The sequence below is a fragment of the Sarcophilus harrisii genome, chromosome 2 (genome assembly GCF_902635505.1).
Source record: "Sarcophilus harrisii chromosome 2, mSarHar1.11, whole genome shotgun sequence".
NCBI lineage: Eukaryota > Metazoa > Chordata > Mammalia > Dasyuromorphia > Dasyuridae > Sarcophilus > Sarcophilus harrisii.
The window spans coordinates 600,444,837-600,461,458 of record NC_045427.1 but is presented as its reverse complement, the minus strand read 5'-3'; the positions used below and the strand labels follow the sequence as shown (position 1 = coordinate 600,461,458).

The 16,622-nt window shown below is 31.5% G+C and overlaps 1 protein-coding gene across 2 annotated transcripts in view; it reads left to right on the top strand.

Annotated features, from left to right (window-relative positions):
* NRG3 (neuregulin 3) overlaps positions 1-16,622 on the top strand; it is a 788,738-nt gene that overhangs the window by 413,513 nt on the left and 358,603 nt on the right. Inside the window, exon 2 of one of the 2 annotated variants that reach the window (XM_031949463.1) lies at positions 9,677-9,806. In XM_031949463.1, coding sequence (XP_031805323.1) covers positions 9,677-9,806 — 130 coding nt within the window. Of the gene's footprint in view, positions 1-9,676; positions 15,275-16,622 lie in introns of those variants that run through there. The other variant, XM_031949464.1, reaches the window with a different exon arrangement.

Sequence of the window (16,622 nt, the reverse complement as noted above, 5' to 3'; positions counted from 1 at the left end):
AAAATGGAAGTGATTTGAGGATAATTTCCTATTTGTGTATTAGTATTGTCTAGTTAATTTGAATTAGATAAAGTCTCATGAGCTTTCATAAACCAAGAATGCTGAATTTAGTTGAAGGTGGTGAAAGGTTGAAAGGAGAAGAAAAATACACTTTTTCTCAAAGGAGTTTGAATTCCCAGTACTCATACCAGAATGCTTTACTATGAAATCTAAGTAAGGAAAAAGTTGTATTAAGATACAAGTAATTATTACATATTATACTTCTTGAAAAATCATTGAGCATACTTGCAAGCAAACTCCAACTTACATGACCAGAAAGCCAAGGAATTGTGGAGTTTTAGAACTGGATGTTAGAGACATTAGGCCAAATTAGTTGCTTTATTTTGGTTTATCTTCTACTTAAATATTGTGGCTCCCTATCACCTAGGAAATAAAGTTTTATGTCCTTAGTATAACTTTAAGTATATCTACAATCTGTTTTCTACCACTTTCTCTGATATTATCATATTCTCTTCAATGTATTTTATAGTCCTACCAAAACCTTTTCCCTAACTCCTACCAGTGTTTCTTTGCTTCATTACAGTCATAGACAGAACCTTAAAAGGCAACAAATTCTCTCATTTTACAGATAAGGTAATTGAAATCCAACAGTTAAGTTGATTTGCCCAAAGTCACATTAGCATTAAGTGGCAGGGTGAGGATTTGAACACATATCATCTCACCCCAAAGTTGTGACCCTTTCCAATCTACCACACTGTCTCTTATTGACTTGCTTGAAATAGATTTTTTCCTTACCCAATTTTCATTTGTTCAGATATGTAATTTCTTTCAAGGTTCAATTCATATGATTCTTCCCCCACCAAGAATTTCTGTGACAAATTTCCCATACCTTGTAACAATTTTCTTTATTTACATTGAACCTATTTTAAAACATTTTATATGCTATATTTGTGCTATATTAAACTATAAACTCAAGAAGATTAAGGACCACAGATTCAAACATGGGAGTAACAGAATATCTATATAATTGCGTTGGGAAATATGTCATTTAAAAATATATATTTTTAAATCACCTCACTCCACCTTTCTAATTTTATAAATGAAAAATTAGGTCCCAAAATATTAAGTGACTTGTCCAAACAAGTAATTAGTAGAGCTAGGAACTATGCACAGGTCTAGTGATTTCAAATGCAGTATTTTTTGTACTTTAATGGACTGTTATTTATACTTCTGTATCCCTAAGACATAATATTTTACACATGTTTTTCATAAATGTTGTTTAAACAGAAATACAGGCCAATTCTTTTATTTTTGTAAGTGACAAAAAACTGAGAAATTAAATGAGTTGCCCACCAAAGTCACAATTAGTGATAAAGCAAAGACTAGAATTTCGTTGAATCTTTTAAATTTATCTTTTTATCATAACACAATTTCTGTAGCTAGATCTTGAAAAGATGTTTACAATGTACTCACATGTTTCTTTATAAAAATTTTGTCTATTTTAATAACTTAAAATTTTTGATTGCTCTCTTTGATAGCTAAAAATTTGAGATAAAAATCTTATAAAAGATTTTTTCCTCTATTTTATTCAGTTATTAGAAAAATTACTTTTAATAAGCAAATTGAGAAAAAAGTTTATTGAAGAAATCTAATTAGCAAAAACTGCATTTAGTTTTTATCCCTGATTTTATTAAATCCCTTATTTTATTATTAATTTAATGCTTTGGCTTTAATAACATCTTCTCTTCTATCCTCTTCACTACATTTCCCTTCACAGCACTGACCCTTGTTGCTGGCTCTCAGAAGAAAAATCTTATCTGGGTCTAAACTGGTAGTCTTGTTAAGAATGATCTCAGTGTGTTTGGAAGATCATGAGAATTAGATTGATCTAGGCATTTCTAGGATAATCAAAAAAGTTGACAAATACTTGAAGAAAATTGCATCCCTAGCCCCTTCCCCCAAATGGATAATGAAGGAAATGAAAAGCAAGAGTCAAGCCAATTTATATAATATACTTTATAAATGCCAGAAGTCTCAAACATATAATGTCAGTGGGAATGTTAGTATTGAATGAAAATCTTAATTGGCATTTCAGAGAACAAAGAACAGAAGAAAATAAATGCTATTTGATGCTCTAGACAAGTGGAAACAAGGAAGGTCTTTACAAACTTCAAGAGAGTAGCAGGCATTTAAAAATTTTCTGATGGCTGGAAGCCCAATAGAAATCTATTGATGATATTTTATTGTCTAGTACATTTTGGGATAGAAAGATCTTTACTTTGTCCTCAAGAGGGAAGATAGTAAGATATTTTTCATGATCAGATTATCTTTTAAAGCAGGTGAGTTTATTTAGTCTAATAGTATAAAATGATAAGGGTCTAGAGATTAGATTTCAGAAATTTTATTTCTCATCTTTCATGTTCAGGTAATTTTATCTATTTTTTCCTTCCTTTCATTTTACTGTGGATGTCTCATGTCCTGTCTCTGTTTAGAAAAACATAAACAAAACAATATACGCTTTAAAATAACTAAAAACTATTTAACAATAAATAAAAATTACTAATTCAACTTAAATGGTTTCTTCTTTCTGGAAGATTTTTATTCTGATGAGGATCAATCACTCAAATATGACCTCCTTTAGGACAGAGAATTTTATTTTTTCCCATTTTGTCTTTATGTACCTGGGCTTTTTGTACCAAAGCACAATAGAGCTTTGTATATAGTAAATACTAAACAAATATTTTTTAATTAAAATATTAACAAGTACCATTTTGGAACATAAGATATCAACCTGCATACTGAAAAATTTTTGAGTACAGAAAAATAAAATTCAGGAATATAACAATAAATGTTTAATAATTGATTTTATGGGGGGAAATTTTGAAAAGATATTTGGGGAACACTCAATTTTAATTTTCATTATCTTTTTCTCTGTCACTTTCATGCAATCTTGTCAATTAAAAAAAATCAAGCCTCAATTGGCAGTGATATCCAATTATTGAGGTGTAAACATTAATTCTGAAAATTAACCAATTGATTCTTAAAAGTTAGTTTGACATATTCTAGTGAACAGTTAGGTCTGCATTCTTGCCACAACAGAGAATAAAATCATTCCAAAAGCATAAAATATTTCTGAACCACATATTAATTAAAAACTAAGGTTAAGAGTTATGATTGAATTTTAAAGTGAAATTATATAATTATTGATCAAAATATGAAGCTTTCCATTTTAAATGACTCGGGCTAATAAGGCCTACAAATCACATTAGATGACCTCAGAAAGTTGAATAAATGGACATAGATGTTACAGATAAATTTTAATATGCCAAATATTACAAGTGCTATATGAAAATAATCTTTACTAGATTTGAAATTTTTAGTCATAGTTCAGAAATGGGATCACTTTTACAGTATCTTAGCACATGCAAAAAGATTCACAAAAAAGGTAGCTATCATAAAATGTTGGGAACCAAGCAGATCATCCAGTACTACAAATTTCAAAAATGACCAAATATTCTTATCAGGAATACTATTGGCAATTTGGTTGAGTACCTTACAATATCAAAAACAATCAGGAGTGTTTAATTGAATTCATGGATGTTAGATCTATATTGTGCTAAAGAAGTTAAGATGGTAAAATACATGTTTTTATCCTATTGATTTGAATCACTTTCCTCAAACTGCTCTTTGATGTCCCTACGAGAAAGAGAACAAAGAACATTAGGTCTACTTGGAAAAGCAGGCTCTTTTTATTAGTCTTTCCATTGGCAAAGTAACTGACCAATTCAATATGGAGTGTAGGATGAGGTAAAAGTGACCCCAAAATCTAATATAGTTCACTGAGCACGTGTTTCAATTTTCAATGAGTCTTTTAAAATTCTGTCTCAAAGGGCTTTCATGCTTCTACTCCACTGATATCTTTTAGTTTATAAAAATTCTTTTTAAAGTAAAATATCATGTGTTGTCTAGTATACTTGATGCATTGTGATATGCCTCCCAATGTGAAATTTTCTAGTGCAAAAGATACTTTTCCACTCTGAAAGGATGAAGTGCAATGTCATATTTTAAAAAGGTATTCTTGTTACCTCATTATTAAGGTTGACTTCAAGCCCAATAAAGTGACAATTCATAAAAAGGATACATTTGATTTCCAAAATAATAGTAACAAGAACAATAAAAACAACACTTGGCGATGACAAAAACAGTAATAAATTTTAAAGTTGATTCCTAAGCAGAGAATTTACATTATCTTTTTTTTCTTAGGAATATTCATTATATGCCCCTATGCTTTATTAATGTTTTAGTAGATACTCAAATAAGAATGGAGAAACCAACTCACAGCACAGTGTGGAAACCACTAAAGATAGCAATTCTCAGATGGAAATTAATTGATCATAATTGTCTTGCTATTATCTTCCACTCAGAAATTTTAGCTTATTAAAATTACTGATTATAAAACAAGAATTTCACTCTTTATGTTGTATGTTATGTAAATGACTAAGCTGTTCGTGTAGGAATGATCAGTGAATATCAATAAATGTATAATAAGAAATCAAAAGAAAAGTTAGGTGATAGCGAAGTAATGTGCAACAATCAGAGTAGCAACTAAATATGTTGTATTTCATATTTAATTTCTTGGTTTGGGTTCTTGAATTTTAAACATTTAGCATAGGAAATACTCATTGTATGGATATGCATATTGCATATAAAATAATATTATAATCTTTATGGGACATTTGCCACACAACAATATTACAGGAGAAGGATCAGAAGTATATCCTTTTTATAGAGGAGTAAACTGAGGAGTAAACATATGAAGGTATATGCTCATGGTTACATAATTTATAAGTGTAAAAGTAGAATTTGAAAGAATGTCAATTACCTCAATTAATATTTTATTTGAAAACAAATCCATGAATCTTATGGAAAAAAATGGTGAAGCTATTTCTTCAATACTGATCAGACTCAATAGCCTTGAATATTCTTTCCGTCTATAAGATTTCATGAATTTATGATTCTCTCAATGTCAAGCTATTTATGGTGAACCATGTAGACATAGGAAGAGTGTCTTTCTATGAGAGATATTAGTTCATCTAAGTTTCAGTTTTAGAAATTGAAAACCCATTAAAATTCTTAACATGGTATCAGTAACAGGCATTCTATTACATAAAGCTTATATTTTAGAAACTGGGGGAAATGTGCTTTGCTTTCTTTTTTAGTTTCCTTTTTGTTAAAGGAATACAGAAATTTTTATTCAATAACAAAACATATTTATAATTTTTCTTCAAATTATAGTCTTAAAAATTGCTTTATATGCTCAAGGTCACATAGCTATCATGTCAATGACAAAATCTGAATATTTGCTTATTAGGATTTCAAGAATGATTCTCTTTTCACTTTAGTGTTCTATCTTTTATTCCATGTCTAAAATTCCTGTTTTTGTATGTTGCCTTCCTGATTTTCAGATTATTGTTTGTATTTACATTCAAGGAATAATGTTATGGGATGTGGGGACTCGCTTATTTGATAATTTCACAATTGTATTTAAATATACTTGTTTTCCGATTTCTCTATGTATTTATTTCAAAAAATACTTTATTATAAATTATTAGAGATATTTAGATATCTGTAGATTTCATCAAAAAGTTTAAAGGAGCTAATGATACATAAAAGTTCAAAATCTTGAATTTAAGGCCTCAATAGATGAATAAATCTATTGGTTTACAGATGAAGGAACTGAATCCCAGAGACAATAAGAATCTTATTCAAGATCACATAAATAGTATTTGGGAGAACTCAGATTTGATTCCAACTTGTTTTTCTCCAAATCCAAGACTATTCCCATTTTACCATGTTTGTTCCCAACTGCTTTTCTGAACACATCAAGATAATGATATACACAATTGAGAATATAAATATATACTCATATGTATATATACATGTGTATATATAATATATGTATGTGTGTAGTACAGGCTAGTTCCTTGGAGGGCCTCGGGGTCAGCCAGAGTCAGGATAAATTAAAATCCTTGGTCTTTAGGGGGAGAAGTGAAGGAGGCAGGCAAGCTGCTACGAGGCTTGCCAAAGATGTATCCTGGATTCTCGAGTCCAGAGTCACCAGCCTCTCTCTTCCTCATCCTGCTGCAAAGTGACTCTGGCCTCTGTTCCTATGCCCTCCAATCATTGCTTATGATTATCTTAACACCAAATATTCAGCAAGCACCAAGAGTGAGAAGAACCATTTATCCAAACATATGCTAATAGAATCATTGTCTCACATGGAATGGGTAATTAGCCTTAAGTGTTCAGTTGTCTGATTCAAGCACACCTATTTGGAGTTTCAGCTACATGTATGCATAGAGTTATAGAAGGAGCTATATATGTCATTTCCATTTCTGTATCTGATGAATATAATGATCTCTCTCTCTGAGAGTGAAAAAGACAGAGAGATAAATATCTATGTGTGTATGTTTCTCTCTCTGTATCTCTCTCTGTCTCTCTGTCTCTTACACACAAAAAAATCCCACCAAACAAACAAACCTATAGTTCAATAATACAGGAATTGCTGAATAGAAATTTGTTATATAGATGTTTGGAGTTAGATATATTGTCTCTATCTCCATTTTTATTGTGTTATTATGTCTAGAATCTCTAGATATAAATACACCTCTCTCTCTCTCTCTCTCTCTCTCTCTCTCTCTCTTTCTCTCTCTCTCTCTCTCTCTCTCTCTTTCTCTCTCTTTCTCTCTCTCTCTCTCTCTCTCTCTCTCTCTCTCTCTCTCTCTCTCTCTCTCTCTCTCTCTCTCTTTCTCTCTCTTTCTCTCTCTCTCTCTCTCTCTGTCTCTCTCTCTCTCTCTCACATCTTAAAAAATCATATAGCAATTCAGACTTCTTGCACTATTGGAATTTCAAAACTTGAATCTAAAGTAGAGGTACTTCTGGGGTCTTGTAAAAGAATTCCTATCCTCTGGGATAGGGCAGGAAACATTCTGCTTCTATAAGACCGTCATGGAGAAAGATATTCACATAATGCATTACATGAAAGCCATGTGTCTTCCTATACTCACTCTTTAGGCTAAATACTGCTTTGTCTCTTTTCTTCTTATTTTCCTTTTCCAAGATATTCTTTATGGTAATTTTAGCCAAATTCCTCCTATGTGGATAGGTTGAAGAGAGCAAGAAAAGGCAGTGGATTGTATGAATGATCAAAGAAATGAATTACAGCCTCTTTCTTGGAGATATCTTTATATAGAGAGTATAAATTTGAATATATCTTTCTGCTTTATGGGGGGAAAGTCTAGTAAGATTTTTTGGATAATTTAATGATCACTAAAGCCTTTATTAGTGGCAGTAAATTGTTATTAATCATAATCATCCCATTAGAAACAAGCATGGTTTAAAAATAAATGGAATATTGTGAACACTGCATGCGTTGACCATAGCCTTCAGGGATATAACAACAAGAACAACAATAGTTTATATTTGAGTAGTACTCATTATGTGCCAGGCACTGTGCTAAGCATGTTACAATTATTTGCTCATTTGATACTCAAAACAACTCTGATGGGTAAATGTTATTATTTTCCCTACTTTAGAGGGAATTGAAATCTACTTTAGAGATGAGGGAATTGAAACAGGGATGAAATTCTTCATCCAGGGTCACTAACCTAGCAATTGTTTGAGGGCACATTTGAGCGTATATCTTCCTAATCCCCTATCTAATTCTCTTTCCACTGTAGCAGTTAGCTGCCTAGGATGATGAAGATTTATATACAAGAATAATCTATATACATTTTTTGAATTTTTCTTCAATATTTTGTGCTTATCAGAACATCACAGTATATTTGATCATTAGACCTTGATCAATTAATTGCATTTAAAAAAGTCCACAAGGCTGGAAATCAAATTCTATTGATTGATTTTCACATGTGGAGTATGTATGTGTGTATGCCTATTTAGTTTCCCAGTAAGGGTGGTAAGTTATCAGTGATCAATTTTTACAGCCTTGTATAATTTGGTTTCAACAACAATTCAACAAGCATTTATTTAGTGCACAAGCCACCACTAGCAATACAAAATAAAAGAAATGAAATAATTTCTGTCATCCAGGAGAAAATATTTTATTTCAGATATTAGAGAGGGGAGGATAACATAATTTTGTTTTTGTTCAATCATTTTAGTCATGTCTGGCTGACCTCATTTGGGATTTTCTTGACAAAGACGGTAGTTTGCCATTTTCTTCTTTAGCTCATTTTACAGATTAGGATGCTGGGGCAAGAGAGTTAAAGTGTCTTGCCCAAAATCACATTGTTAGTATATGGCTGAGGTCAAATTTGAACTCAGGTTTTCCTGATTCCAGGCATGAGACTCTATCTACTGTGTCTCTATTGCCCCCAATAAGGAGAGTTATGATCCCAAGCTTTATATCCAAAACTTGATCCCCTTTCCATCAAATTCCAGTTTCCACAATGAACATGCACAGCTGATAGTAAAAATGCCCATTTATTCAAGTCAATAGCAAAACAAAAATTAGAGAAAGTATATAGAAAATATAATTGTTTAATGATCCTTTTCACAAATTTTCCATTCTAGCAAAACTAACCTATTCACAATTAGATCTCCCTCCATGACTACACAAACTTATGGCATACCTACAACATACTCCTGCTCCTTTCTCTAGAATCCCTATTTTCCATCAAATCTCTGATCATGTTCCAATACTTATAAGAAAAATTTCCTTACTCTCCTATACCATCTAATTATTGGTGCTTTCTTCCCATCTTTTAAATGATTATGATTAGGCTTAACTATTACATGTTACTTTGGACTAAGTAGAATGTAGGGCTCTTGAAATCAAGGGCTGTCTTTTGTTGCTGTTATTGTTTGCTTCTTTTATTGGTTTTCCTTTATGTTTGCACTCTCAATGCCTAGGACTTATTTGGAGAATGTTTCTTGATTTGAAATTACTGGGATTAGAAAAAATGAACATTTCACCCTATATTCCAAAGAGAAATCTAAGAAATAGCAATTATTTGATTCTGTTAAATAGGTAGATCCAACATTCTTTACATATAAAAGTCTGTGTCAGAATTTGTATCATTTGCATTTTAATTATGCAATAAAGGGAGAAACACTGAAGGAATAATTGGCTCTGCTATTAGCCAATTAGAGCTGTAACTAAAAAAACAGAAACCTACATTGATTGCCACAGAATAGTCACAAATATCCATTGATCAGATGTTTTATAACTTGTAGTGGCAATAAAAAACAGAGAGGGAGGTATCCATTTTCTATGTGCCATATTTGTTAAAATTTAAATTAATGAAAACAGATTCAGAAAACCTTACTGCAATATAATTCAATTTTTACTGTTAATGTTTTCTAAACTAGAGATACTTGAGGGTAAACCTAATGATTAAAATTTAATTTAGAAATATGGCAGTTTGATAAAGTGACTACATTCCACATAACTGGTCCCATATGAACAGAACAGAGACAGCACACTGTCCTTTCTGTCCATGTTATCCCATAGAATATCATGCTTCTTTTTCTATAAGAAAACCTGTCAGAACACATAATTCTATGATTGCTTATGGGACCTGTCTGGCAAAGGGGGTTTGGATTTTGATGAGATACTGACTGTATATTTCCTTCCCCTGTGTATTTTCGTTGACAGATACAACTACATATTCCACTGAAAGATCGGAGCACTTTAAGCCGTGCAAAGACAAGGATCTTGCATATTGTCTGAATGAAGGAGAATGCTTTGTGATTGAAACCTTGACGGGGTCACACAAACACTGCCGGTAAGGGAGAGTCATTCACCAACCCACACTATTTTTTTTTTTTCTGCTTAGTCTGTGCAGAACTGGGGGAAAATGGAATAAGCACAACAGGAGACAAAATCCAAAGCCATCATAATGGATGAATTGGAATTGTAAATATTGGAGGCCAAAGTGTCTCAATTTCTCATGAACTATATATCAGAAGTTAAATGATAAGTGTGTTGCACTCAGAAAAAAAAAAACTATCAAATCAACTTAAAAAGGTGTTATTTTTATAATATCTATAATGTGTATTTAAATGTTACTTATATATTTAGTGTTATTCATTATAAGACTCAGACATGTTGAAGGATAAAGTTCTTATTTATTCCCTGGCATTCAGAAATATTTACTCATAATTAAGTCAGCCTTTTGAAGAAAGACAAAAGATATAATTATACAGCATCAGACGACCAGTTCAAACAGCAACACTAGCTTCAGCTCTGCTGTATCATCTCCGACAAAAAAATAGATATGTTCTAGAGCTGCTAGGAGGTCTTATGCTTTTGTCTCAGTTCATTAATTCTGTTATAATTTATCTGTTTTTAAAGTAAAAGGAAAATATCCATGCTTGTGAAATACATTGTACTAAGAATAACATTTCAAATAAATCAACAGAGCCCTGTGGCAGGCCAATGACTGAGCTGCAGGGTCCAAAGACAATGGTGGGGTTGTGGAAGGTGGCTGTTTATGAGGCCTTCAGAGACACAAGATTACACTCCAACTGCCAATAAACAAGGTCCAAACAGATGTAGATAAATAATGCTCTTATATGTGCTGCAGTTTCATGGCCCAGCACACCGTTGTAGGAAATCAAATTAGCATCAGAAACATATCCTACTGAGTTTTTATTCCCAGTACTACACTTGTAATTTGTTTTTTTTTCCTTGAATTTTATATGCTTCAATGATCATTCATATCCATAGCTCTTTCCTTCCCTTTGTTTTTCTCATATGACACAGTTATTAAATTAATTATTCTGAATCATGGAGGATGGAAAATTGGGTTGATTTTTTTTCCCCTTTCACTAGAGCTATTAGTAAAATGTATAGTTCTCCTGCCTCTCGCTCATTACTTGATTAAATCAACCCCAGAATACTGAAGTGTTGAAGATACCTTTCAGCTTGGATGAAATGGAAACTTTGGGCAAGATTGGGACAGTTGTTTAAGCCCACAATGTGGGATAGTTCTAATAGTGTTTTTAGCATGGCTTTTAAATTTACCTGATTGTTTTTACCTAGCTTTGGGACTGCTACTTTAGTGGAGAGTTGCAGCTCCACCTCAATTTTCAGTGTGATCTTAGCCAAGTCACTTAACATTTAATTAACTCCTTCATCAGAAAAATGAGAGGTTCATAATGGATGAAACATCTCTATTTCTGAGTGTGCTATTGGATTCATTTAATGTTTAATTCGATTCATTTAAAAGGCCTCTTAAATCAATACATAAATTCCAAAGGATGTTTTTTTAATCATGAAATATTAATGGATGCTTTGCATCTGATGATAAATGTCTTATACCTATTATAAAGAACTGTTTACAATATCATAGGCATCTTTGAAAAAACATTTGACTAGGAGATTTTAATTTATATTTTTGGGAAGGCTGGTGCTGTCTTTAAAACAAGATTACAATCTTGTTTCTCTCTCTCTCTCTTTATTTATCTGTCTATCTATCTTTTCTCATAGTGTGTTATTTTTCATTCAATACCTCTCAGTAACTCATTGATAGAAGGAAATACCAGTGAGAAAACCCTATTAAAGCAAGTTGGTAGCTGCTTTGTAATTTAAACTTTTGAAGAGTTTTCTGGGAGATTAAGAGCCTTGCCTAGGTTCACATAGCCACTGTGTATGAGGGGTTGAATTTAAATCCAGATTACCCCAGTTTTAAGATCAAATCTCTATCAGTTGAATCATTGATAACTGTCCCTCTTATCACTTTATATTAGATTAAAAACTATCAATTAGATAGATAGAAGCACAATGGATAGAGTGCTGGAACTAGATTCAGGAAGACCTGAATTCAAATCCAGATTCAGATATTTACTAATTTTATGACCCTGGGAAAGTTACTCAATATCTATTTTATTTTCTTCATCTGTAAAAGGATATAATAAGAGACAAGGACACAGAAGACATATGAAAGAGACAAACATAAAAAGAGATTAAAAAAAAAAAGTGAGAGATAAAGAAGAATGATAGACAGATATACCAAGAAACAAAGTCAGAAATCCATCCAGAGACAGAGACTCACACACAGGTAGAATTGAAACTTAAAGAAACTGGAAATTTAAAGTAATAAAGTGGAAGAAGACTATAAAAGAAGCCCAAAGACCAGGATTCCTAGATTCTGACCTCATATGTGTTACTTAATAATCATGTGATCCTACATACCCTTTATGTTTATGTTTATATAAGAAATTTGTATGGATTCTTACATTTCATATCTCTCTTTTTAAAAAATGGTAAAAAGTGCATATGTCCAACATCTTTGCCTTTTTATATATCAAATCTCAAATAGTCAACATTCCTAGGACTAAGAAATTTATAAAAGTGAGAACAAATAGACTGACTGTGCTATGTGTATTTATTATATGTAGGGAAGAACAAGCTCTTTTAACTATAATCTGACTTTCCCCACCTTGACTTGAACTTTATTATAATTAAAGGAAGAAATCTCTATTTTCTTTTTGAAAAGAAAAACAATATTACAAAAACAAGTAGCTAGATTGTTTTATGCTTATTTAATACCTAGTTGAGGACCACTTACTCCTGTAGTCCTAGTCTTCCCATTAAGCATGATGTATAGTGGCCCAGCTCCAGTTAGATAGAAGCTATCATCATTTACTATTATTAGATTGATCAGCAAGAGTTTTCAATTCAACACTTTCTAATTAAATAATTTCCATCCTATTCAGATCTTTTTGTTAGTTTTCAATTTGTTCTTGTCAAAGTAACTTGTTTCCATATTGACTTCATGTATTTTGGAAGCACAAAATAAACTTGGGATTTCACTAATAGAAATAATTCAATCAAAGAAGCAGAGGAAAAAAATAAGGAATGATAGGAAATCTATTAAAGTTTTATAAGTAAAAATAATTCTGAAGAACAGGGGTTTCTATGCATAGTTACTTTTCTTATTTTATTTAGACATGTTGGACACCTGAGAAACATTCTTCGATGTGTTCAAAACTAGAAATGGCCAGTGTAATTTAACCAATTGATAGGCATTTGAATAGAAAAAATAGTAACTGGGAAAAATTTCAAGTTTAAAATATGTCTTGATTTTATTACTGAAGTTCAGTCAATATTGCATCAGTTATGATGACAAATGTTTTTTCTAGTCATTGGATAGGATAGGGATTATTCTTAGGTTTGACTTAATGACTTAGGGAATCTGTGACACATTTTCCCAAATCTACTGGGTTTTTTTTGAAATTTAAAACTACCTCCTTTCAAAAAAAAAAAAAAGATAAAGAGTGGGAATAGAGTCAATCTGAGTCAATCACTTTGAGAGAAGTGATGTTATGATTGAGTTGATAGGAAAGCTGTATGTCAGAATGTTGCGAGAACTGGGGTTTTCATGAATTCTTTCAAGTTCATATGGAATCATTTGAATATAAAGTCTGGGGAAGATTCAATGTAAAGGAGAATAACAGTTTAATTTGAATAGTTCTACAGGAAAGGTACCCTACCATTTAAGAGCAAAAGGGAGAGAATTTGTGGAGCTTTGTGCATATCTATCTGTAGCCCCACCTGCCAGTTGGTAGTGGTTCTAGTAATTGTGATTGAAATGTTTTAAGTAAAGACTTTAATAGTCAATAACATGGAAGCTTCTCAACTTACAGTACTTACTTAAATTCTTCCTATTTTTCTGATTAGTCACTACCCCATAATTAGAAAAGTTGAGTTACAATTTAATCATCATTAAGGAAATATCATGATATGGCTGCTGTTATGCACAAACACATTCCACTTGCCTTACCTCCTCTCCCATATTTTGTGCTATTTGCAAATATATATTGCATAATAGTATGCTATTATTAATATGCCAAGAAGATCCTTAAACCCAAAAGAATTCCCCTTCTACCGTATCTAGGATTGTTTCCTTACCTGATGATGTTTTATGTGTGCATTAACCCTCACCCCAAGGAATAGACTTTGCAAAAGAGACACATGCTATGCTCTGGAGTTACTAAATGATCGGAAATAACATGACACCTCTTTGGATGGCAGAAAAGACTAAGGAAAGCTGATCTGAATTGGTCAGAATTCAAAAACTAGTGACTGCTGATAAGTTATCTCCAGATTAGGTTAATTAAGATGATTTTTGAATGGATGTCTTGGAGGTTCACCAGATATTGATTATCAAATAGTATGTCCAGGAGAGAAATCTAAACAATCGTTGACAACTTGGAACTCCTTAAGGAAAGAAAAATAAGATACATGATCCTATTTATTAATTAAGCCAGCAATCATTCTGGAAGATATATTAAGTTTTGTAAATGAATTGTCTTCATTTTCTAAATAGTTCTTCCAAAGTCTTAAGAGAGAATGACTTAGTATTTATTATTGAAATCAAATGAAATCAAATAGAAAGCAATTACATTTTTGCCTCTGTTCTATGGCTTCCAAGAAAATGATTCTGAAACAATCTAACAAAGATTTTGGCTCTAAAGATAATGTAGTATAATGCCTGTAATAAAACACAGGATAATAAAAGGATAAAAAAATCTTAAGAGGTATTTCAAGTTCATCACAGACTTTCCAAGGTAAACATTGAATCATTCAGTTGATGATATTTGTCGCAACTCAAATATAATTTAAGTAATTTGATATAGCTGTATTCACAAGTCAATGATGTTCATAATAGAAGGTCTACTGATTGCCCTTGCCGTGAAAATTTTTCAAGTTATAATGAAACTTCCCTTTATTCTCAATCAGTGTAGCTTGTCAAAATAGTTTCATTTTCTAAAAATGAATATTAACCTTGCAGTACTGTGATACCAATGAAATGGATTGTTTACTCTCTTCTAACATATTTCTCAGTTCACTAATCCTATGTAAGAGAATCATTCTGGAATGTTTTATGGTGAATTTAAGACCACGATAAAGATCCTTAAAGTGTTTCTATTAAGTACTAGTTAAATATTCTTAAGTTAATCATTGAAACCCCAAGTACTTTTATCAGAAATATGCATTGTGATTAGGAACAATGTTTTTGTTTATAATTTTTTTCTGGATGTACTGTTTCTTATTTTGTGACTTTGTTAATGCTAAGATGATGATTAGATTTTAAAAGAATATATGCAAAGAAAAAGAAAAAAAATGAAAACACAAGAAAATGTATAACCAAGAGGGAATAAGGATTTGCATATGTGCTGTAACTATGATTTTGAGTAGGATTATGAGGACAAAAAAAAAAAAACACATTTGGAAAAAAGAACAATGCAAAAATAGCACCTCTGCTTTGAGACAGAAGGGGAAATGTGATCTTCAAACTGGAAATAGTTGAACAAATGAGGGATTAAAACCCAAGAGAACAGGAAATAGTAAGAGAGCACCTTGTTCCTTGAATAGAATTTAACTCATCTAGCCAAAAATCAATTATATACTTAGTCAATGAAGGATTTGTAGGAGTGATCACAGAATTGTTGTTCACAGTCTTCAAGGAACCTCAAAAAAGGGAAAAGGTACTAGACAACTGAAGATGGAAAATTTCAAACTTTAAAGGAAATAAAGGATAAATTTCAGAATCCAAAGACTAGTGAGCTTGCTAGCTATACCCACCAACAGTTTATCATGGTTTATTAAACACCTGATTTTCAATCATTATTTTCCCCACATGATTAAAGTACTATTTACTAAGACATTTTTTATAAACAAGGAAGTAATGGTTAAGTTATCTTAGGTTTATTGATGAACAAAATGACCCCATCATTAACTGAATGTGGTTTCTAAATATTAATGTCCTAAATGTTATGATGGAGTATATTCAAAATTTTAAGACATTAGATAAAAGATACCCATGATATCCTTGTAATCAAAATGGAGAAAATAAGACTATAATATAACAGACTTAAGGTGAATTCTTAATTACTTGAAAAAACATGATACTCAAAGTTCAATAAATAGATACCAGTCTAAAAAGAAGTTTATTATGGTGGCCAATAAGTTTTGGTCTCATTTTTATTTTTATTTTTAATTACAGAGAGAAATTATTAGAGAAGACTGCATGTTATGATAGATAGGGAGCTGTGCTAAGAGTTGAAGAAGTTTGGGCCAAATCCCAGCCTTGTTCTTTAGTAGCATAAGATAATTTTTTTTAAAATTTAGTGTCTTCATTCACAAACTGATAAGTCTGAACCAGATGACCTTTAAAATTCTTTCCATATCTAAATCTCATGATCCTAAAATATGCTCATTAAATTTTGTGAATAATACAAATTTATAGCTTAATTAGCATATTGATTGATAAAATCAGTCCAAAAGGTCTCTCTTTAAGTTGGAACAATGGCCTAAATCTAATTTGATCACATCTTACAGTATAAATATAACATTCTGCTTTTAAGATTCTTTAAGTGAAATACATGGTTAGTCTTTATCCTTCCATCTTTTCCAAATATACCTTTATCCATTCCTTTCTCAGGAAGCCATTCTTTGTACAAAGAATTTTTGAAAATAGGAAAATACCAATTTAGCTAAAAGTAAAATTCGTTTTATAATATATACAATATTTCACATTCACAGTTAACCACCTTTGCAAAAAATATAGAGAGGAGTACATTTTCTTCTCTTT